The sequence below is a fragment of the Callithrix jacchus genome, chromosome 2, assembly GCF_049354715.1.
Source record: "Callithrix jacchus isolate 240 chromosome 2, calJac240_pri, whole genome shotgun sequence".
Classification (NCBI taxonomy): Eukaryota; Metazoa; Chordata; class Mammalia; order Primates; family Cebidae; genus Callithrix; species Callithrix jacchus.
This window is the reverse complement of record NC_133503.1, coordinates 185,610,746-185,636,623: the sequence shown is the minus strand read 5'-3', so window position 1 is coordinate 185,636,623 and position 25,878 is coordinate 185,610,746. Positions and strand designations below refer to the sequence as shown.

At 36.7% G+C, this 25,878-nt stretch overlaps 1 protein-coding gene across 10 annotated transcripts in view; it reads right to left on the bottom strand.

Annotated features, from left to right (window-relative positions):
- Positions 1–25,878, bottom strand: part of CDH18 (cadherin 18) — a 1,140,329-nt gene that overhangs the window by 134,944 nt on the left and 979,507 nt on the right. For all 10 annotated transcript variants that reach the window (XM_078365644.1, XM_078365646.1, XM_078365648.1 and 7 more), the window contains one exon: positions 10,759–10,926. In XM_078365644.1, coding sequence (XP_078221770.1) covers positions 10,759–10,926 — 168 coding nt within the window. The remainder of the gene's footprint in view (positions 1–10,758; positions 10,927–25,878) is intronic.

Here is a 25,878-nt window from a genome sequence, read left to right as displayed (position 1 = left end):
GATACATGTCACAATAAAACAATTTTAAACTAGAGAAAGATATCAAAGCCTTCAATCTGTGTGCATCCAATAACACGGTTTAAAACTGCATCTAAAAAAAATTAAACAGAGGGAAAAAAAGAGAAATAGAAACATCCAGTATCATCTTGGAAGACTTTAACGTCTTTCTCAATAACAGGCAAGCAAAAATTCTATAAGGATATAGAAAATTAGAATGGTACAAGGAATAAACTTGAATGAAATTTACATATGTAGAACACTAACCATGCAGCTGCAGAATTTACCTTATTTTAGAGTAATTAGGAACAGTTCTCAAAATCAAGTATATACTTGCGTTTTAAAGAAATGCTCAAAATGTTTAAAAATATATGACTGCAACCATAATAAAATAACCTAGATATCATTTTCAGAAGACACTAGAAAAACCCTAATTATTTGATAATTAAAAAAAATCCTGCACATTTTGATGGGTCAAGGGAGAAACTTTTTTTTTCTTTTTATTTGTTTCAAAGTATCAATGCTGAAAATATTATATAAATTTAGATTTATACTCATACCACTGAAACTAATAAAAAATAGCTATCCCTCTAAAAAAAATCACATCAATGTCAATGTCTTCTGCAAAATTTTATTTTTCACTAACATTAGAAATTATCCAAACTAGTGGTTTGTGATGTTTACTAACTTTATGGGAAACACTGCCATCTATCGAACTTTTAGGGCCTGTTCCTCCACTATTACATTGCACCAAACCAGCTGCAGTCACAAGTGAGTTTACATGCTTGGCAATTTGCTATCATTTAAGTTCCAGAGAATGATAACAAATTGCCAAAAACTCAAGCTCACTTGTGACTGCAGTTGGTGCAATGTAATATTGGAGGATCAAGCCATAAAGGTTGACTTACTGTGATTATTTGTCATGTGGTATGCCTTCTTTCTGTTACTAGATTATTTACCTTACAAGATCTGTTCTCAATACAATAATATAATTCCTTCCAGAGAAAGGAAATTTTCTCCAGACAGAGAAAGTTTGTTTTGTAAACTTTCAAGTAAGGTATTGAATTTTACATGCATATGCTTTGTGCAGAATAGCAAATGTCAGTGACATTTTATCTATCCAAGAATAAGTTATGTAACAACCGTAACACAGAATACAGTTTTTAAAGCCCAGAATGGAAAATGGCAGAATAAAATAGGTTACGCCTTTAATAAAAGGACTAATACTGGAGAATTGTATATACTTAGATAGATGATTTTCTCTAGAAGGAGAAGTGCACATCAGTTGTGTACTTTGAGTAGAATTTTAAGCCATAGATAGGCTGATTTATTTTCTTTCACTAGGAGTCTTTTTGTTTTGTGTTGTGAGCGGTTCCTTTTCAAACACCTTGTAGTCCAAAGGTAGGAATCCATTTGAATTAAACAGTGGCTACCCTTATAGTTGGGCATGCATTATCCAGTCTCTATTCTCCTTCACATTCCTGTTACTGAAAAGCGGTCTGTTTCCTCCAAGACATTTGTTTGCCTGTATACTAGGCCACTGAGTTTGTAACTCTCAAGCGTAGAGACACTGTAAAGCAAACTGGTAGCTCTAATTTGCTACCCCTCAAACACTTACTCAAAGCCTATTTACTTGAAGCTGATAACTAATTACCATGCAATATAACGAGCCTACTCACTTTCTCAAGCATGGTAGATTAACCATGGAGGAAAAAAACACTTTGAGAGAATATTTTTGCAATATTTTTAGTGGGAGATGTTTGTACTAGTGTCAACTGTAAGAAGTATAACTCTCTCAGGTGAAGAGAGAAAGAAATAGTAAGTGCAACTGTAAAAACCTCGCATTAAGAGAAACAATTCAACTACTGGATCTATTTGAGGACAGGATATGAACTTTGTAGAATTCATTGTGTTTACACTTGTGCATGTACTTTGTGAATTTAAGTCCTTATATCATTTTATTTTTCCAAGCAGATTACAAAACTTCCCCTAACTCTTTAATACGTCACAATTTACGGATAAATTAAATAACACTTTACTACAAGTTACTTTTGTCATGGTGACACCAAACTGTTACAAAAGCAGCATTGTGTTTTGTTGAATTGGAATGCAAAATGAAGTCTCTTTTGAGCAAGCCAATGTGTAAGGTTCTGAATCTGTACTGCACCTTTGTCAAAACTCTAAGAACACCTTGAAGTGCAACAGGATTTACATCTGTCAATCAATATGCCAGAATGTTACTGACTGAAGACAGATAGAATTTATTAGACACAATGAGTTAACTCAGAGGGTATATATTTATTGTTTGTCAGGTAAAGGGATTATTTTCATTGTACATTGATGCTTCAACAATAACACTATTACTGATCAAAATATTAAAATTAGGAACAAATGTCAATAGATTATATACCTATATTCATCTATATGAAAAATACTCCTGATTGGAGACTCAAGATGGCGCTGTGAGAACAACCCAGGATTGGAGTTCTCGTTGTGTCGGCAGAGAGGTGAGTCTGAGCTGCATTTCCAGACTGATCTTTGTTGCCCACGGAACGGGGAAATTCCCAAGTGAAGAGGAGACGCGGGACGCCAGGCAGATATTCCACCTGGCGAAGCCGGCAGCCGGGGTGGTGGCGGCCGGCCCTACCCAGTGCTCCCCACAGGGCGCACTTGTCCGGGTGCCCCATTGAACTGGGAACCGGAGACGTGAGAGGGCTGGCCTTGAGACTGAGCTAGACTTGGACAGTGGGCCAGCCCAGGGGATTGCAGGAACAGAGCGTTAGGATTGGCCCAGTGGGACGAACAAAACCGCGATTTCAAACAAGCCCCATACGGCCCGAGACGCTCTGAGGGGGAGGGGCGGCCACCATTACCGAGGCAACCCGCCCCAACTGAGATACACGCCCATTGCTGACGCAGCCAGCCGTTGCCGAGGCAACCCGTCCCTACTGAGATACACCCCCACTGCTGACGCAGCCAGCCGTTGCCGAGGCAACCTGTCCCTACTGAGATACACGCCCACTGCTGACACAGCCTGCCGTTGCCGAGGCAACCCGCTACAACAGAGAGACTCCACCGCAGGGCGTGGCGGAGAACAGCAGAACAGCGGAGCCAGGGCGAGCCTCACAACAGCAGGGTGGAGCCTCGGCAGGCAAACAGTGGCTAGTCTGCATCCTAGCTGGGCAGGACCTCAACGGACATCCAAAAATAAAGCCCAAACCCCTCAACACAGAGCATTTGAGAAAAAAAAAGGGTTTTTTTAATGAGCTCTGTTGCAGCAGAATCAAACATAGCAGCCTAACAGCCCTGAATGAACAACACAGCTCACAGCTCAGCAATTAATCCCTTATAAAGTACAAACTGTCTCCTCAAGCAGCTCCCTGACCCCTCTATATCCAAAAGACTGACATTAGGCAGGCACCATCCTGGGACAAAGATAGCAGAAAAAGAAACTGGTAGCATCCCTCGCTGTGCCACAGCTGCTAGGGGTGCACCCCAGACAAGCAGGGTCTGGAGCAGACCTCAGCACTCGTACAGCGAAGGGGTTAGACCGGTAGAAGGAAAACCAAGCAACAGAAATACTTCATCATCAACATTCAGGGTGTCCACTCAGAGACCCAATCGAAAAGTAAGCAACTACGCAGACGACCAGCGGACAAATCCACAAAGATGGGAAGAAACCAGCGCAAAAAGGAGGAAAACACCCGAAACCAGAACACATTGCCTCCTAGAAAGGACCAAGACTCCTCACCAGCAAGGGAACAAAGCTGGACGGAGAATGACTGTGATGAAATGACGGAATTAGACTTCAGAAGATGGATAATGAGAAACTTTGGTGAGCTAAAAGATCATGTATTAAATCAATGCAAAGAAACTAAGAACCTTGAGAAAAGATTTGAAAAAAGATTTGAGGAAATGATAACAAGAATGGATAACTTAGAGAGGAATATGAATGAATTAAAGGAGCTGAGAAACACAATACGAGAACTTCGCAAAGCATGCACAAGTTTCAATAGCTGAATTGACCAAGCAGAAGAAAGAATATCTGAAGTCGAAGACCAACTCAATGAAATAAAACGAGAAACCAAGATTAGAGAAAAAAACGCAAAAAGGAATGAACAAAGTCTCCAAGAAATGTGGGACTATGTGAAAAGACCTAACCTACGTTTGATAGGTGTACCAGAAGGGGACGAAGAGAATGAATCCAAGCTGGAAAATACTCTTCAGGACATCATCCAGGAAAATTTCCCCCACCTAGCAAGACAGGCCAACACTCAATTGCAGGAAATTCAGAGAACACCACAAAGATATTCTGCAAGAAGAGCAACCCCAAGGCACATAATCGTCAGATTCAATAGGGTTGAAATAAAGGAGAGAATACTAAGGGCAGCCAGAGAGAAAGGTCGGGTCACCCACAAAGGGAAGCCCATCAGATTCACAGCAGATCTCTCGGCAGAAACACTACAAGCCAGAAGAGAGTGGGGGCAAATATTCAACATTCTTAAAGAAAAGAACTTTCAACCCAGAATTTCATATCCAGCCAAACTGAGCTTCAGAAGTGAAGGAAAAATAAAATCCTTTGCGAACAAGCAAGTACTCAGAGATTTTGTCACCACCAGGCCTGCTTTACAAGAGCTCCTAAAAGAGGCACTAGACATAGAAAGGATCAACCAGTACCAGCCATTCCAAAATCACACTGAATGCTAAAGAGCATCAACATAATGAAGAATCTACAACAACTAACAGGCAAAACAGCCACTTAGCATCAAAATGGCAGTATCAAATTCACACATAACAATATTAACCCTAAATGTAAATGGACTAAATGCACCAATCAAAAGACACAGACTGGCAAATTGGATAAAAAGCCAAAACCCATCAGTGTGCTGTATCCAGGAAACCCATCTCACATGCAAGGATACACAAAGGCTCAAAATAAAGGGATGGAGGAAGATTTACCAAGCAAATGGAAAGCAAAAAAAAGCAGGAGTTGCAATTCTCATCTCCGATAAAATAGACTTTAAAGCAACAAAGATCAAAAGAGACAAAGAAGGCCATTACATAATGGTAAAAGGATCGATACAACAAGAAGAGCTAACGATCCTAAACATATATGGACCCAATGCAGGAGCACCAAGATACATAAGGCAAGTTCTTAAGGACTTACAAAAGGACTTAGACTCCCACACAAGAATAGTGGGAGACTTTAACACTCCACTGTCAATACTAGACAGATCTACCAGACAAAAAATCAACAAGGATATCCAGGGCTTGAACTCAGACCTGGAGCAAGCAAACCTGATAGACATTTACAGAACTCTCCACCCCAAATCCACAGAATACACATTCTTCTCAGCACCACATCACACCTACTCTAAAATTGATCACATAATTGGAAGTAAAGCACTGCTCAACAAATGCAAAACAACTGAAATCATAACAAACAGCCTCTCAGACCATAGTGCAATCAAGTTAGAACTCAGAATTCAGAAACAGACCCAGAACCGCACAGCTTCATGGAAACTGAACAACTGGCTCTTGAATGTTGACTGGGTAAACAACGAAATGAAGTCATAAATAAAGAAGTTCTTTGAAACCAATGAGAACGAAGACACAACGTGCCAGAACCTCTGGGACACATTTAAAGCAGTCCCTAGAGGAAAGTATATAGCAATAAGTGCCCATATGAGGAGAATGGAGAGATCCAAAATTGACACCCTATCATCAAAATTGAAAGAGCTAGAGGAGCAAGATCAAAAAAACTCAAAACCCAGCAGAAGACAAGAAATAACTAAGATCAGAGCTGAGCTGAAGGAGATTGAGACACGAAAAACCCTTCAAAAAAGCAATAAATCCAAGAGCTGGTTTTTTGAAAAGATCAACAAAATAGACAGACCACTAGCCAGATTGATTAAAAATAAAAGAGAGAACAACCAAATAGATGCAATAAAAAATGATAAAGGAGAAATCACCACAGATTCCACAGAAATTCAAACCATCATCAGAGAATATTACAAACAACTCTATGCGCATAAACTAGTAAACCTGGAAGAAATGGACAAATTCCTGGATTCCTGTGTCCTCCCAAGCCTAAACCAGGAGGAAGCTGAAACTATGAATAGACCAATAACAAGGTCTGAAGTTGAGGCAGTAATTAAGAGCCTACCACACAAAAAAAGCCCAGGTCCAGACGGGTTCACAGCCAAATTCTATCAGACACACAAGGAAGAGCTGGCACCATTTCTTCTAAAACTATTTCAAACAATCCAAAAAGAGGGAATCCTTCCCAAATCATTTTATGAGACCAACATCATCCTGATACCAAAACCCGGCAGAGACCCAACGAGAAAAGAAAACTTCAGGCCAATATCCATGATGAACATAGATGCAAAAATCTTCAATAAAATATTGGCAAGCTGATTGCAACAGCAAATCAAAAAACTTATTCATCATGATCAAGTAGGATTCATCCCGGGGATGCAAGGCTGGTTCAACATACGCAAGTCTATCAGTGTAATTCACCACATAAACAGAACCAAAAACAAAAACCACATGATTATCTCAATTGACGCAGAGAAGGCATTTGACAAAATTCAACAGCCCTTTATGCTAAAAACCCTCAATAAACTCGGTATCGATGGAACGTATCTCAAAGTAATAAAAGCTATTTATGACAAACCAACAGCCAATATCATACTGAATGGGCAAAAACTGGAAGCATTCCCTTTGAAATCTGGCACTAGACGAGGATGCCCTCTTTCACCACTCCTATTCAATATAGTACTGGAAGTTCTAGCCAGAGCAATCAGGCAAGAAAAAGAAATAAAGGGTATTCAAATAGGAAAGGTGGAAGCCAAATTATCTCTATTTGCAGACGACATGATAGTATACCTAGAAGACCCCATTGCCTCAGTCCAAAAACTCCTGAAACTGATAAGCAACTTCAGCAAAGTCTCAGGATATAAAATCAATGTGCAAAAATCACAAGCATTCGTCTACACCAATAACAGACTTAAAGAAAGCCAAATCAAGAGCGAACTGCCATTCGCAATTGCTACAAAAAGAATGAAATACCTTGGAATACAACTCACAAGGAACGTAAGAGACCTCTTCAAGGAGAACTACAAACCACTGCTCAACGAAATCAGAGAGGACACAAACAGATGGAGAAACATTCCATGTTCATGGTTAGGAAGAATTAATATCGTGAAAATGGCTATACTGCCCAAAGTAATTTACAGAATCAACGCTATCCCCATCAAGCTACCATCGACTTTCTTCACAGAACTGGAAAAAACCACCATGAACTTCATATGGAACCAAAAGAGAGCCTGCATAGCCAAGTCAATTCTAAGCAAAAAGAACACAGCGGGGGGCATCACACTACCAGATTTCAAACTATACTACAAGGCTACAGTAATCAAAACAGCATGGTACTGGTACCAAAACAGAGATATAGACCAATGGAACAAAACAGAGGCACCGGAGGCAACACAACATACATACAACTATACAATCTTTGATAAACCTGACAAAAACAAGCAATGGGGAAAGGATTCCATGTTTAACAAATGGTGTTGGGAAAACTGGCTAGCCATGTGCAGAAAGCAGAAACTGGACCCCTTCCTGACACCTTACACTAAAATTAATTCCAGATGGATTAAAGACTTAAACATAAGACCTGGCACCATAAAAACCCTAGAAGAAAATCTAGGCAAAACTATCCAGGACATAGGAGTAGGCAAGGACTTCATGAACAAAACACCAAAAGCATTGGCAACAAAAGCCAAAATAGACAAATGGGACCTAATCAAACTCCACAGCTTCTGCACGGCAAAAGAAACAGTCACTAGAGTGGATCGGCAACCAACAGAATGGGAAAAAATTTTTGCAGTTTACCCATCTGACAAAGGGCTGATATCCAGAATTTACAAAGAACTCAAAAAGATTTACAGGAAAAAAACAAACAAGCCCATTCAAAAGTGGGCAAAGGATATGAACAGATACTTTACGAAAGAAGACATATATGAAGCCAACAATCATATGAAAAAATGCTCATCGTCACTGATCATCAGAGAGATGCAAATCAAAACCACATTGAGATACCATCTCACGCCAGTTAGAATGGCGATCATTAAAAAATCTGGAGACAACAGATGCTGGAGAGGATGTGGAGAAAAAGGAACACTTTTACATTGTTGGTGGGAGTGTAAATTAGTTCAACCATTGTGGAAGATGGTGTGGCGATTCCTCAAGGCCTTAGAAATAGAAATTCCGTTTGACCCAGCAATCCCATTACTGGGTATATATCCAAAAGACTATAAACCGTTCTACCATAAGGACACATGTACACGAATGTTCATTGCAGCACTGTTTACAATAGCAAAGACCTGGAATCAACCCAAATGCCCATTGACAATAGACTGGATTGGAAAAATGTGGCACATATACACCATGGAATATTATGCAGCAATCAGAAATGATGAGTTTGTGTCGTTTGTAGGGACATGGATGAATCTGGAGAACATCATCCTCAGCAAACTGACACAAGAACAGAAAATGAAACACCGCATATTCTCACTCATAGGTGGGTGATGAAAAATGAGAACACATGGACACAGAAAGGGGAGTACTAAACAGTGGGGTCTATTGGGGGGAAAAGGGGAGGGCCAGTGGGAGGGGGAGGTGGGGAGGGATAGCCTGGGGAGAAATGCCAAATATGGGTGAAGGGGAGAAGAAAAGAAAGCACACTGCCATGTGTGTACCTACGCAACTGTCTTGCATGCTCTGCTCATGTACCCCAAAACCTATAATCCAATAAAAAAAAAAAAGAAAAATACTCCTTATATTCATCACAATTAAAATTTTCTGTAAATCTCTAAAGTCAATCTTAATAAATCTATAAATTTAACATATACTTTAGGGAGACATGGAGAAAAAGAGAATAGGAGATGGTAAATGTACTACATACAAGCATTTATGGAACCCCATGACATACAATCTGAGTTTTCTATTAGGGCTATAACATGAATGTATATTTTAAAAATAGTGGTGGTAGAATCTATTTGAAAACAGGATTGGCAAGATGGTATCCTAAACTATAATAAAGTGTATATTCTGTTGAGTCTGCATTATCACTTATTCTCTTTTTTTAGTCTTCAACTTCAATTGTACCAATCTATGAAGTAATAACATTTACCTCAGGGTGTTATATGTGTATATGCGTATTGTTTGATCTAAATGGTAACATTGATAGAAAGGTTCCTCATTATCTGTAAAATGTTTTAAAGTTTAATTATATTTTATGGCTTAATAAAATATGGAGTTATCTATGATCTATACTTTTTTCATAGTGCAAAGGCCATGTGAATGCACCAGGTAACATTATCTTATCTCTGGCATCAATACTTTGAAATGATTTTTATTTAATTATTGACTATGATTTACATGTATTTAATAATACTGTTAATAATGGTAGTTTGACAGACTATTTACATGTAACTAATTTACTCATGAATAATCATTTATCAAATGCTGGGTCCTCACTGGGCTGAACACCTAAGTTTACAAAAATGATTCAAGCGTCTTCCTACTTAGAGGATCTCATAAGTGATAGGAGATCTATGTACCTGTAGAAATTAGTATCACATGAACAAGCATGCAAAAGTGCTGTGCAAGATACAAAAATGAGGGAGTCTCTTCGAATTCTGCAACAGGAATTTCAGAGAAACTTGTAACAGGGATTTTAACAAAGGGCTGTGGATAAAGAAAAGTTCTAGTTGAAGTAAGGATGTACAAAGTGTTATCACACATTAGGAGGAGGCAGTATTCCATTGTACCTAGGCCTGAGGTATCCTGAAAATGCTATTAAGAGACAAGAGATAAAGCTGAGAAAGGCATTTCATGCTGACTTGAGAAAAGACTTTATGACATACCAAAGCATTTAATTTATGGCAGATTTTAAACATCATTTGTAAAATGAACATAAGAGCAACTCCCCTTAAGGATATTTTTGATTATTAGTGACTATCCTATAAAGTGTTATCTATAGTATCTTCCATTTTTAAAATTCTCAAATATATTATAAATACATCATTTACATTCAGAACATGTCATAAATACCATCTCCCTCCAAACCCACAGAATTCATAATGGCTCATCTCCCCGCAAATCGCCTACTGAATTATGCTTTCTGTTTTCAAGTCTTATATTTTACTGAGATCCCATCTTATCATAATTAGCTGCAACTTGCTTTTGGATGATGCATGCGTGTGTGTGTGTGTGTGTGTGTGTGTGTGTGTGTGATTGAATCCATGTGTCTGTATAGAGCATTCATTCATAACATGAAGAATTTTTTCTTAAATTTCAGTAACAAAGTATTTATGGAATAATGTTGCATTAGAAGAATATTCACATCAAAATACATTTTCAACATCTCCATGAATACTTCAAGAATACATAGCTACTTTGTCAAAGGGAAGATACCATTTTTTAGTACCACCACATCATTTTTAATATTTAACTTGATGCTAAATGAAACTCCCATTCTTAACACGGTCCCAATTATCTCGTAGGTTCAGAAAACAATAGGCGGAGTGATTTCATTAATCTTACATAAAGAAGGGTGACCCTATAGCACAAATTGGAACAACTCCACTTAAAAAAAACAGTAAAACAGCAACATAACATTGTTCAAGTATTTCATTTTGCTTTACATAAAAAGATAATAATAAATTCAAGTCATAAAAAGCAAATACATACTTTGAGGGAACCGCGGCGGGTTGTCGTTGACATCGGTTAAGGTGATGTTGACTGTTGTAGATCCGGAAAGCCCTCCAACTTGCCCAGCCATGTCCTTGGCTTGAATAACCACTGAGTAATGTTCTCTGGCTTCTCTGTCCATGTTATGTAAGGCTGTTCTAATAACTCCTGTAATACATATGTTTTAACAAACAGTATGAGTTATGTAATAAACAAGTATAACACACACATTTTAAGAAATATCTTTTAAAATAGCATATTTTTGAGATAAAGCCACACAATCTGAGAAAAAAATACCTTACCAAGATGTCTACCTCTCTACATTCCTTGACGTACATGATCCCTCAAGGACAGTCCCACCTATTCCTACTGCTAGTGTGCTGAACATTTTACAACTTGAACTCCTCAGAAGTGTCAGCTAAGATGGTCATATTGATTTAAGCAGAGGTTAATTTTCCCCTTTACAGAACAATTTACATTGCTTCCTGGCAGAGTTATCAATGTTTAATGATGGGAAACATTTGAAGACTTTGGACACTTAAACAGAGATTATAGGCAGGAGCTATATTAACATGTATCAAAGACTAAGAAACTCACTATTTTTGTTAGAAACAACTTTAAAGAGAACTAGATCTAAGTATTTAGGCAAAATAAAGAAAACGATAAGATTTATTCTGTAAATCATATGTAAAGTCTCATTTGTATCTTAGTAGTGCAAAGAGGGACGTTTAACACACTTTTGCATGATGAACACTTGGACTGAATAAAGAAACGAAAAATATTAAGTCCCTATTTGTGATTACATAACACCTACCCCTACACACCTGCACATATATAAACACCTACTCCTACACACCTAAATTAAATAGCTCTGTTAACGGAATCTTACATTTTAAAACCAAAAGCACATTTTCTGGAGGATAACATTTACTCAGGGTCTATTAACTATGCCATGACATAGAATATTGTCCTCATGTGGAGGAGATAGATCATAAACATATATATAAAAATATATATTTATGTGTACATATGTATTTATGTGTATATCTATATATGCATATAATTATAAAATGTCAACATATTTGATATTTCAAACATGTCATCATTTAATAAACTTATTTTCATTAAAAATATTTGAATCATGTCATCTTTAATAAATACACCAATGACTTTTAATCAAACTCGTACTCGATTAGTTCACAGTATAATTCTTAAGAAGTTGTCAACTATAACTCTTACCTATAGGTTTTACCAAATACTTTTACTGACATTACCTTAATTTATAAGAAGAAAGGGATTATATGTTTACATTAAAAACAGCCTTTAAAAACAGAAAGGAGTATTCAATCACTTGTTTTGTCACTTATTTTCAATATAAAAAGTAAATCACTATTTTCTTTTTTTACGGAATTGTTTAGTTAGGTACTAATGACTTTGAGAGGAGAGCCTCAGGTAGCAGAAAAGAAGATCCCATTTCTTTCACATATTGTGAACATATAATTGAAGGAATTCAGAAAAACTTTCCTGAAGCTAAATAGGAATGAAAATTATTCTTATCAAAATAAATTATAATAATGTGATAATAAATGATTCATCTAACTCATGCATATAAAAAAGCCTCAAGCACTCTTATTAAAAAAAACTGTTTTATCATATGAGAATTACATTAGTATGAATCGAACTGATACAGAAATGAACAAGCAAAGAATTTATGAAATTGTTTTGTAAAAGAAATTTATATTTTTTACTACTTAAAAAAAAATAAAAATGTCTTTCCTAAGGAGAATTAATTATATATGGGACTTGTTTTTGGTGGGGAGAAATATGAGATTATTATCAAAGATAGAGTTTTACAATAAAAGCATTAATGAGTTTTGCAAAATAGATATGTAAAGGTAAAGGTAAGTTTTATGAAGTGAATAACACATATCTCTTATACATTATGAATGTTATTAATTAAAGAGGTTCAGAGAAGATAAAACAGCAAAATTTTCTGTTTTATGGTATGGACTTCAATCATTTCATTGCAGTGCCTTTATTTCCCCTCTCTTGTAGGACAACCACTTCCAGGATGAAATGGGAAGAAACCTGCCAGCCAAATTTGCTCATGGAAAGAAAAGACCATATTCAGAACTGACACATACTTCTCTGAAACGATTGTCTCAGGTTTAACTTAAAATCACAACGCTCTTGAGGATAGCCCAGTTGCATGTGCTTAGCTATGACCCCTCCTGGAGACACAGAGTTAATCAGAAAGTGTTTCAGTCAAATCGTCATAGCAACACGATTTCGGTAAAAGATAATCACCTTCTACCATGGAGCCCAGATGCATTTACTGGGATCACTTAAAGTACAACTAAAATACAGTAACCTCTTCTTTTTCCTTTTAAATAAACTGTGTTTAGAGCAGTTTTAGGTCCATTCCCAGCACAACTGAGCAGAAAGTACAAAGAATTCCCATATCCCTTTTCCTCCTCCATGCACAAAGCCGTCCGAGGAACAAGACTGCATACCAGAATGGTACATTTGCAACTACTGATGAGCCTGCATTAACACATCATTACTATCCAAAGTCCAGATTTTACAATAGGGTTCACACTTGACGACTATATGATGACATTAAACTACTCCATAGTATCAAAATAATAGTTTCACTGCTCTAAAAATTGTCTCTCTTGTACATTTATTCCTCTCCTCCCCCAACCCCAGGCAATCACTAATCTTCTTACTGTCTCCATATTTTTGACTATTCCAAAATGTCAGGCATTTGGAATGATACAGTTAGCCTTTCAGATTGGTTTCTTTTACTCAGTCATATGTATTTAAGGTCTCTTTATGCCTTTTCACAGCTTGGTAGCTCATTTCTTTTTAACTCTGACTAATATTCCATTGTCTGGATGCACCATAATTTATTTATTCACTCAATTACTGAGGGGCATCTACTTGCTTCCAAGTTTCAGCCATCATAAAGAAAACTGCATAAACATCTACGTATGGGTTTTTGTATAAACAAATTTTCAACTCATTGGGTAAACACAAATGAGTGTGGTTTCTGGGTCATATAATGCATTCAGCTGAAATTGTGAACGGTGTTGAAATAAGTTAGGGGAAAATGGTAAATATTTACAACTTATCAATACTGCGATAAAAAATTAACAAAAAATCAAATTCAAGAGCAATTCGCAGCTTACCTTCCATTCTCAATGTGTAGCATAATATCTGTTTTTTTTACAGAATAAAATATATATTATGAGTAAACACATGCACACACTCTCACCACACAGGTACGTACATTCATTCCTCCCTTCCAAAATTTTATGCAGGAAGCTACATTTGAACATAGAGTAAACATCAAGTAGAATAATTTTTAAAAATAAAAAATGGGTTAAATATGAAGCTATAAAGGCAAAATGATCTTATGTAATGGTTTTCTCAAGAAATTTTCAGATTTTCTTGTCCTGGCTTAATACTGCAATGCTTCCTTTCATTCTACACCATGTGCCAGTTTGGACGATCAATTATTTTGTTACTCTAATTTTTAGAAAATTGCTATTGGTTTTCAAACTTTTGTTTAAAATAATCTTGAAGTTTCCTTAATTATCAAATTGCTTGTGTTTAGCCCCCAGAAATTTTGATTTTGTAATCTGAAATGGGGCTGGCTTACACAAATCTCCCACAGGCTATTACATTAATCTTCTCAGTCTCCTAGAACAAAATACCATAGGGTGGATGGCTTTAAAAACAGATTATTTCTCACACTTCCAGAAGCTAGAAAGTGCGAGATCAAGGTACCAGATGATTTTATTCCTGGCGAAGTGTCTCTTCCTGGCTTGCAGATGGCCACCTTCTTATAATGTCCTCACAAGGGCTTTCTTATTTGCAAGCACTGAGAGAAGGGTGGGAAATCTCTTTTAAATTTTTTAAACCATTAGTTTCATCATGAAGGACTCATCCACAGGACCTAACCTAATCCTAACTACATCCCAAAGATCTCATCTCCAGATACCATTATATTTGGGGTTAGGAATTCAACTTACAAACTCTGGGGGGGGGGGGAAGTGACACAAACATTCAGTTTGATTTATGTACAGGTGGGCAACACCATATGCTTAATAGACAACAGTCAAAAAGGCAAAGTCCTGCCATGATGTTTCCATGCATTTCTTCACATTTTATCTCCTTTTTGTCATGCCAACAAATGTATGTGTATGGGGATCATACAGGAACATAATATACAAAAGTGTTGTGCATTTTTCTCAATTGTAAAAGCTAAGACAATGGACAAAGATAGAATAAACTTTATATGCATAGTCCAAGTAAAAAAGTATGTTTTATTTGTTTGGTTAGTCATTTCTGCCATGTATCCATGTATCCACATATCCAATAACTGCAAAATAATTTTCTCTGGTCTTTGATATAAACTTAATAAGGGAACACTGTGTAGCCTTTTCATTTAGTGCATTTTAAAAGCCAAAAATACAGAGCAGTAAAATTAATTTCCATAACTTACTGAATTGTGCATTTGTTTAAAAAATAAAGACAAGCCTCCTCTTTTCAATACTTCCTAGGTAAATGGTCACGGCATATTCTGAATGCTTGTCGGAAATGCTTCACTGGCAATGTTTACTTCAAAAATTTTAACTTGGATTGTTGCCTCTTATTCTCTTGTGATGCTGGGTTGAACCAACAAGATGTGATTACCTTTGTATCATTTTGTTTTGTTTCTTATTACTTTCCTGGTAAACAATTGTAGGTGCTCCATTGCCTGCAAATTACCTACTACTGTTTCCCAATCACCTTGATATGTAAGGGCTTGTAACTGGGAATTACTCTCTGCTGTATACAAGTTCATAACATTGAAAACTCATCTGTGAATATAAACGTTACTTGTTGAGCTTGAGTCACTAGCCTATCATATGTTTATGCTCCCTGACTAATAGTATTCATATAGCGGTAGATCTTCCAAAATGTTTTCTTGCACTTTTATCTACTAAAAAGAATCCAAGACGAAATGTTGTACATGTCTTGTTTATTAGATAATACCACAGAAGACTGCAAAATGAAATAAATAAAAATGCCTAACAGGCTAGAACAAATAAACAAGCCTGCAAATTTACATTCTTACAAAAACCTCTAAGGTATACACACATATTTATGAGAAGAAATGGTTCCTTCTATGTCTAAACTAGTGTCCTTTTCTTCTTTTTCTTTCTTTTCTTTCTTTCTTTTTTTTTTTTTTTTTTTTTTTGAGACACAGCTTTGCTCTGTCACCCAGACTGGAATGCAGTGGTGTGATCTCTGCTTACTGCAACATCTGACTCCCAGGTTCAAGTGATTCTCATGCCTCAGCCTCCTGAGTGGCTGAGACTACATTTGCCACCATGCCCAGCTAGTTTTTTGTATTTTTAGTAGAGTTGGGGTTTTGCCATGTTGGCCAGGCTGGCCTTAAACTCCTGGCCTCAAATAACCTGCCCACCTCGGCCTCCCAAAGTGCTGGGATTGCAGGCATGAGCTGCTGTGCCTGGCCTACTTTTGCTTATTTTTCTTAATTTCCTCCATGCTTCATTTATTCATGTAATATCTATTATTTTACAGAAAATGGGTAGGACTCCCAGTGTTTCTCTGATGGGACATGTGGACAACTTAATAACTAAATCATGTAAAGTGTTCATTATCATGCAAATCTACTCACATTTTAGACCTACTGAATTAGAATCCTGGGCAGTGGGTCCCATGCATAAGTTTTGTGACAAGTTTGTAAGAATGTAAATGTGCAGCAATTACTGAGAGATTTTGTCACCACCAGACCTGCCCTACAAGAGCTCCTTAAAGAAACACTAAGCATGGAAAGGAACAAGTATCAGTCACTGCAAAAGCAAACCAGTTGGCAAAGACCAAAAATTCAATGAAGAAAATGAGTCAACTAATGAGAAAGAAAACCAGCCAGTAACAAAATGGCAGGATCAAATTCACACATAACAATAGTAACATTGAATGTAAATGGCCTAAACGCCCCAATCAAGAGACCCAGACTGGCAAACTGGATAAAAAGTCAGAACCCACCAGCATGCTGTATTCAAGAAACCCATCTCACATACAAAGACACACATAGACTCAAAATAAAGGGATGGAAGATTTACCAAGCAAATGGAGAACAAAAAAAAAGCAGGGGTTGCAATCCTAGTCTCTGATAAAATGGACTTCAAACCAACAAAGATCAAAAGCCACAGAGAAGGACATTACATAATGGTAAAATGATCAATCCAACAGGAAGAGCTAACTATCCTAAATATATACGCCCCCAACGCAGGAGCACCCAGATACATAAAGCAAGTTCTTAATGACCTAAAACAAGATGTAGACTCCCACACAATAATAGTGGGAGACTTCAATACTCCACTGCCAATAGTAGACAGATCAATGAGAAAGAAAATTAACAAGGATATCCAAGACTTGAATGCAGAGCTGGACCAGGCAGATCTAATAGACATATACAGAATGCTCCACCCCAAATCCACAGAATATACATTTTTCTCAGCACCACATTGCACTTACTCTAAAACTGACCACATCATTGGAAGCAAATCACTCCTCAGCAAATGCAAAAGAAGAGAAATCATAACAAACAGTCTGTCAGACCACAACACAATCAGACTAGAACTCAGGATCAAGAAACACACTCAAACCTGCACAACCACTTGGAAACTGAACAACTTGCTTCTGAATGTTGACTGGATAAACAATGAAATGAAGGCAGAAATAAATATGTTCCTTGAAACCAACCAGAATGAAGACACAACTTACCAGAATCTCTGGGACACCTTTAAAGCAGTATCGAGAGGGAAATTTGTAGCAATAAATGCCCACCAGAGAAGAGAGGAAATATCTAAAATCAACCCCCTATCATCAAAATTGAAAAAACTAGAGGAGCAAGATCAAAAAATCTCAAAAGCTAGCAGAAGACAAGAGATAACTAAGATCAGACCAGAACTGAAAAAGATAGAGACACAAGAAACCCTTCAAAAAAAATCAGTAAATCCAGGAGCTGGTTTTTTGAAAAGATCAACAAAACAGACAGACCACTAAGCAGATTAATAAAAAAGAAATGGGAGAAGAATCATATAGATGCAATAAAAAACGATAAAGGGGATGTCACCACTGATCCCACAGAAATACAAACTACCATCAGAGATTACTACAAACAGCTCTACTCACCTATACCAGTAAACCAGGAAAAAAATGGATAAATTCCTACACACTTGCACTCTAAACAACGAGGAAGCTGAAACCCTGAATAGACTAATAACAAGGGCTGAAGTAGAGGCAGCAATCAATAGCTTAACAACCAAAAAAAGTCCAGGTCCAAAAGAGTTCACAGTCGAATTCTATCAGACGTACAAAGAGGAGCTGATTCCATTCCTTCTGAAACTCTATCAGACAATACAGAAGGAGGGAATCCTCCCTAACTCATTTTATGAGACAACATCATCCTGATACACAAACCAGGCAAAGACTCAACTGAAAAAGAAAACTTCAGGCCAATATCCATGATGAACATCAATGCAAAAATCTTCAATAAAATATTGGCAAACAGACTGCAACAGCGCATCAAGAAGCTTATCCATCATGACCAAGTAGGCTTCATCCCAGGGATACAAGACTGGTTCAACATACGCAAATCCATAAACGTAATCCATCATATAAACGGAACCAAAGACAAAAACCACATAATTATCTCAATAGATGCAGAGAAGGCCTCTGATAAAATTCAACAGGCCTTCATGCTAAAAACTCTCAATAAACTAGGTATTGATGGAACACATCATAAAATGATAAAAGCTATATATGACAAATCTACAGCCAATATCATACTGAACAGGCAAAAGCTGAAACAATAACCTTTGAAATCAGGCACTAGACAAGGATGCCCTCTCTCACCACTCCTATTCAACAATGGTATTGGAAGTTCTAGCCAGAGAAATCAGGCAAGAAAAAGAAATAAAGGGTATTTGATTAGGAAAGGAGGAAGTCAAACTGTCTCTATTTGCAGATGACATGACTGCATATCTAGAAGACCCCATCATCTCAGCCCCAAATTTTCTCAAACTGATAAGCAACTTCAGCAAATTCTCAGGATACAAAATCAATGTGCAAAAATCACAAGCATTCCTATACACCAATAACAGACAGAGAGCCAACTCAAGAGTGAACACCCATTCACAATTGCAACAAAGAGAATAAAATATCTAGGAATACAACTAACAAAGGATATAAAGGACCTCTTCAAGGAGAACTACAAACCACTGCTCAGTGAAATAAGAAAGGACACAAACAGATGGAGAAACATTTCATGCTCATGGTTAAGAAGAATCAATATTGTGAAAATGGCCATACTGCCCAAAGTAATTTACAGATTCAATGCTATCCCCATGAAGCTACCTATGATCTTCTTCACAGAACTGGAAATAACCACTTTAAACTTCATATGGAATCACAGGAGACCCCGCATAGCCAATACAAATCCTAAGCAAAAAGAACAAACCTGGAGGCATCACACAGCCAGACTTCAAACTATACTACAAGGAGACAATAATCAAAATAGCATGGTACTGGTACCAAAAGAGAGACACAGACCAATGGAACAGAACAGAGACCCCAGAAGAAACACCACACATCTACAACCATCTGATCTTCAACAAACCCAGCAAAAACAAGCAATGGGGAAAAGACTTCGTGCTTAATAAATGGTGTTGGGAAAACTGGCTAGCAATGTGCAGAAAGCAGAAACTGGACCCCTACCTGTCAACTTTCCCAAAAATTAACTCCAGATGGATCAAAGATTTAAACATAAAACCTAATACCATAAAAACACTAGAAGAAAATGTAGGCAAAACCATCCAGGACATAGGCATAGGCAAGGACTTCATGACTAAAACTCCAAAAGTAATGGCAATAAAAGCCAGGATAGACAAATGGGATCTAATTAAACTCCAGAGCTTCTGTACAGCAAAATAAACCATCATTAGAGTGAATCAGCAACCAACAGAATGGGAAAAAATTTTTGCAATCTACCCCTCTGACAAAGGGCTAATATCCAGAATCTACAAAGAACTAAAACAGATCTACAAGAAAAATACAAACAACCCCATTTGAAAGTGGGCATGAATAGACACTTTTCAAAAGAGGACATATATGAGGCCAACAAACATATGAAAAAATGCTCATCATCACTGGTCATTAGAGAAATACAAATCAAAACCACACTGAGATATTATCTCATGCCAGTTACAATGGCAATTATTAAAAAATCAGGAGACAACAGATGCTGGAGAGGATGTGGAAAAATACACAGTTGGTGGGAGTGTAAATTAGTTCAACCATTGTGGAAGATAGTGTGGCGATTCCTCAAGGATCTAGAAATAGAAATTCCGTTTGACCCAGCAATCCCACTAATGGGTATATACCCAAAGAACTATAAATTGTTCTACTATAAAGACACATGTACACATATGTTCATTGCAGCCCTGTGTTCAATAGCAAAGACCTGGAACCAACCCAAATGTCCATCAATGATATACTGGAAAAAGAAAACGCAGTACATATACACCATGGAATATTACACAGCCATAAAAAACAATGAGTTTGTATCCTTTGTAGGGACTTGGATGAATCTGGAAACTATCATTCTCAGCAAACTGACACAAGAACAGAAAGCCAAGCACAGTATGTTCTCACTCATAGGTGGGTGTTGAACAACGAGGACATGTGGACTCTGGGAGAGGAGCATCACACACAGGGGACAGTTCGGGGCATAGGGGAGAGACAGTGGGGGGTGGGGTGGGAGGGGAGGGTGGAGAGGGATAATATGGGGAGAAATGCCAGATATGGTATATACCAAAAGTAAAATAAATAAATTAAAAAAAAATAAAATAAAAGAATGTAAATCTGCAGACTTGTTTATTTGTTCTAGCCTGTTAGGCTTTTTAATTTCACAGTCTTCTGGAGTATTATATAATAAACAAGATGTATACAACATTTTAGTTTCAGATTCTTTTTAATGGGTAAAAATGCAGGAAAACATTTTTGAGGATCTACTGATATATGAATATTATTAGTCAGGGAGCATCTCTGGGGACAAGTTTCTCCAGAGATTCTCATGAATGTACAAATTTGACACACCTACCTACTTGACCATATATGGTACCTGGTCTTAAGGTACTCATATTTCATTGGAAGATCTGCTTATTCAAAATAATTAATATGAGTACTAAGAGGTTTATATATATTTAAAAGTTTCATTAACCATTTTCTAAATGAAGGCATTAAATATCTTGGCAGCAATGAGTCTTCTCTTCAACTGCCTGATTGAGGTAATTTAGGTACTTGTAAAGTTATTTACGTTATCTGTATAATTTATATTTAAGCATTTCAATATTTATTATATTATATGCTATATATAATATATTTTAAATTTTCCCAACTGACTTTATAAAGATAATGCATCTTCCAGAAATTCTTCTCTGTATAGAAAGCAAAAATATTTAGAGATTTAACTTTGGTATATCCATCAGCAACGTAATTGCAGAAATCTGTTTTCTTCATTCATCATTGCAAATGCAACGTGTGCTGAATGTGTTTCTACTCTGTACAAAATGTGGGGTATAAAGACATATATGATACAGCATATGAAGTTGGAATGCTATAATTAGAATGTTTAATGATATGGAAACAGATGTGCAAATCTGTAAAATTAAGTAATGCAGAAAACACATTTTATTAAACACAAAACACAGACTTCAGAGGCCATAGTGATCACAAGGGAAGTGTATGAATGAAGCGTACCCATGGGGGAGGGCCATGTTTGCAGGCTGTAGGTGAGTGCATGGAGAAAGCAGGGTATTCATGGAAGGGACACTTGACATGAACCAAGTCTTGGGGTCTGGAATATGCATGTCAATATTGAACAGGGCACAAATTTAGCTTCAGTGGAAAGTGTTAGTGAGATAATGGTAGGAATTAGGTACTCAGTGATTAAAATACACTTGACATTTAAAGGTTATTTAATTTTAATAAATAAGGACATTCAATATTTTGTTTCTCAAGTTACTGAAAGTTTGAATAGTTCTACCATTGCCCCTGTGGAAAGTCCAGGTTGACCAGACTTCCCTACTTGTCACTCTCACTGTTACGGCTGTGGGTTAGCCAGCGTATGGCTGTCTCTATCTCTACCGGTAAATTTTTGCACATCTTTGACTCCACGCTTCCAGTGGATGATGGATTAAAACCTCAGATTTTATTTTATTTATAGAGAAAATATATAATGAATTATATGAAACCCTGGCATCTTAAAATTTCTTCTAAAATACAAGCTATTTAGCTGCAAGCTATGACTCATGGAATTAACAATCATAAATTCATAGAGGTAGACATTTTTATGCTTTAGGAGGAAGATTCAATACTTCTACATGTTTTTTCTCTTCTTACCATTAAAATTGATGGTGAAGTATTTTATTTCTGCTGCAGAGAAAAGAAAGGAGAATTAACGTTATGTGTAGAGACTGTGAATTAAGAATTCCTTAAGGGAATTCATTTAGGGTATATACTTCATGTATTTATTTCCACACACTCTATTAGCATGTGAAAAGAAAAGCTCAAAATGTCAATAACTCCACTCAGATCACAAGATTACAAATGTGGAAAATCTGAAATCATACCCAGAATTTCCTGATGCTAAAATTTTAATGCCACAGGGGCATTAGCTCAAGGAATTTAGTTCTTGTAACTTGCAGAATTTATAGGACAGAGTTGGTGTATTCTGAGATGGAGATAGAAAAGAGGGAAAAGGAGGAGGAGGAAAAGAAGGAAATGGAGAGGGAGAGTGAAAGAGAGGGGGGTGGACCTCATCATAAAAGTGGTCACTATCTCTAAGAATTTGAAGACATAAATCAGGCAGGTGTAGTTATTTTACTACATCACTAAAGTTGTTTCAAACTTAGATGTTTTATTTTTATTTAATTCTTTTTTGCATTTTATTTCTCTTATTAGTGCTCAGTGTGAACTGTGTTTTCAAAAGCTCTGCCTTTCTTGCTGCTATATTTAGTAATCATACTGATAAAATCATAGGGCTGCCTGGGCAGTCTGTAAAGGCCTACACTTCTCCAGATTGCCAAGGCTTCAGCACAACTACTCCATTCAGCAAAATGGAATTTACTAATAAATCCAGAGAACTTACTAATAGTGTAACAGATGTTCCTTGACTTATGATGGGTTGCATCATAATAAGCTCATTACAGAGCTAAAAAATGGTAAGATGAACTATCATGGGTAAGAGATCATCTAAATATGGCAAATAACAATTAAACTGTCGACTTTCAAAACAGGTTTACCAGTGAGTAAATATGATTAGGTGGCACAGAAAAATATCACCTTTCTGCTTAAAGAGGTATAATTTGCCACGCCCTGTTTACATGAAACTCATTGCACATAGTCAGCATCCCTGTGGCTTACTCTAAACAAAAACCCAGTTAATTTTTTTGGATATAGGAATTGAGATGCTGGATCATAAGGTAGTTCTATTTCTTAATATTGTGTTGAACTCCGATATCGTTTCATTCCCACTAACAGTATGGCTCTCCAATCTCATCAACAACGGTCTTGTTTTTTGATAATAGCCAACCACGCTGGTCTGAGGTGATATCTCCTTGTGGTTTGGATTTATATTCCCCTGTTGATTAGTGTTGTTGATTACCTTTTTCTACACCTGTTGTCCATATCCAAAGGAATTAAAATCGAGATGTCATAGAGAGACCTGGACTCCTATGTTCATTGCTGCATGAAACTTGAGGACATTTTTAAAGTAAAATAAGCTAGTCACAGAACAAATACTGCATGATCTTACTTATATGAGGAATCTGAATATGTCGAACTCATAGGGGGAAGAATAGAATGAATGGTGATTTTCCAGGTGCTAGGTGAGAGGAAAATGAGTTGTTATTTTTTAATGTGCTTAAAGATTTAGATATTCAAGATGAATACATTTCAAAGGCTGTACAACATTGTACCTACAGTTATTGTTACTGTATTGTGCATTTAAAAAATTGTTTAAAAGGTAGTTCTCCTTGAGTGCTATTACAATTGAAAAATAAAATAAAATAAAATAGTAAATAGTGCAGCCAGTAACTGTACATTGAATGGGACTTTTTTTTGTTGTTGCTTGCAATCACTTCCTTCCCCTTTCCAGAGTTGATGGAGCATATAGAATTGTGTTGGCATGTGTGCATTCATGAAATCATTTACACATTTGCCTTAATAATTATTGTTTTGGAATGAAATAATAAGAAAGAGACAGCTATGGGAACCTGGTTCAAACATTTCTCTACTGTTGGTGAATAGACCTTCAAATAGATTTTGAAAGGATATCTGCACTGTGGCAATGTGATTTCAGAAGCAGCCTCTCTTGGTCAGGTTAGATTCCAATACCACTGGAATCAAAGGTCCCCATTGTAGGGAATTTCCTTCAAGAGATGGCAGAACGATGATAGGTAAACCTGGGTAACTGAAAGTTCTGATGCCAGCTGACCAGGATATAGTCTTGTGCAAAACAGAAAAAATAAGAGAATTCGAAATATAAAATTCATCTTGTTTCAAGTGGCCATTGGCCCTTAGGATCTTCTGTTCATAGAGAATCAAATATCAATGCTATTATCACTATCATTTAGAGAAAATGATCATGGCTTGAGTAATTAACAAAACCTCCTATAAATTCTTTTACAATAGTCCTGTCAGTCGTTTGGGTCTATTTGCCTTCTCCTTAAATTTGTGCTGGCTTGTGACTGCTTTAATCAAGGCAGTACAATGGAAGTGACCTTAGCAATTTTTGCTCTGTTTTTGAGTGGTTTAGAAGCTGCTGCCTTGATCTCTTTAGCCTGTGAGCTTTCTTGTAAGTGGTCTAGCTACATTGTTAATGACACCACATAGAGACGCTCTGAGATCACATGGAGAAAGTGAGGGACCCAGGTGGGCCCAGTCTCCCAGCTGTTCCTACTAAGGCCCTAGGCTTCTCACTCCTTGAACCTCCCTGGACCCATCCTTGAGTTTCTACACTAGTTAATATGTCAGATGGATACTATACCCAGTATTTCAAAGCAATGTCATATGGATTAAGAAATTGCCTAAATAATCCCTGCTAAATTTCCTTACTTCCAAAATTCTTGTTCTGAAAGATCTCAGTAGTGGTTTGCTACACAGAGTAATGTCATTCACATTTGAAACACACACACACACACACACACACACACTCTCACTCATTTACTCCATAGGAAAACCAGTGATGATTGACTTTCTAAAGCAATTCCTAAGACCATTAAATCAATATTATATATTTTGTACCTACTGCGTCCTCTTTTCTCTCTCTTTCCCTCTCTCTTCCTCTTGCTGTCTGTCTCCAGAAATGGGGTGCATGACATACAGAGAAACAAACATAACTCATAAATGTAATATCTTAGCTATGGTCCATTGTAAGCATGTTTCATGAGTTCAATTAAATACTGAGTTCAGAGGATAAGCAAATGAAGGAAAATGAACCTGACCTCCAAATAATTGCTCTTAAGTCAACACATAGAATATAAGTTCCTATGATTAATGAACAGTTACAAATATTTTTATCATCAGGAAACTTACACTCTATGGGGAGTATTGAGATTATGATATTTATGGGATCTTATTAATCAAGAATATTAGAAAGATGATTTAAATTTTTAAAATATCAAATACAAATCATATTTCATTGCTAGATCAAGTTGAATATGATTTCTCAAAATAGCTTGTTCATGTGGCTTATAAAAAATTTGTGTGCTCAAAATGCAAACCCAAATGAGAAATTTTATCATATAGACATATGATGCTTATTTATTCATTGGTATATTTTTCTCTTATTCTGCTTCTTAATTTTGTCTGTTTGGTTTTTGCTTATGGTGGTTTAAATGAATTGAAAACAAAATGCTTTATATAGAATTTTTTAGTCACAGTTAAGTTACTTTTAGAGAAAGTATATTTAATATGAATACCAAAAATATTTTGAATATGTGTTGTTGAGACAGCTACATTTAGAGTCAAATAATC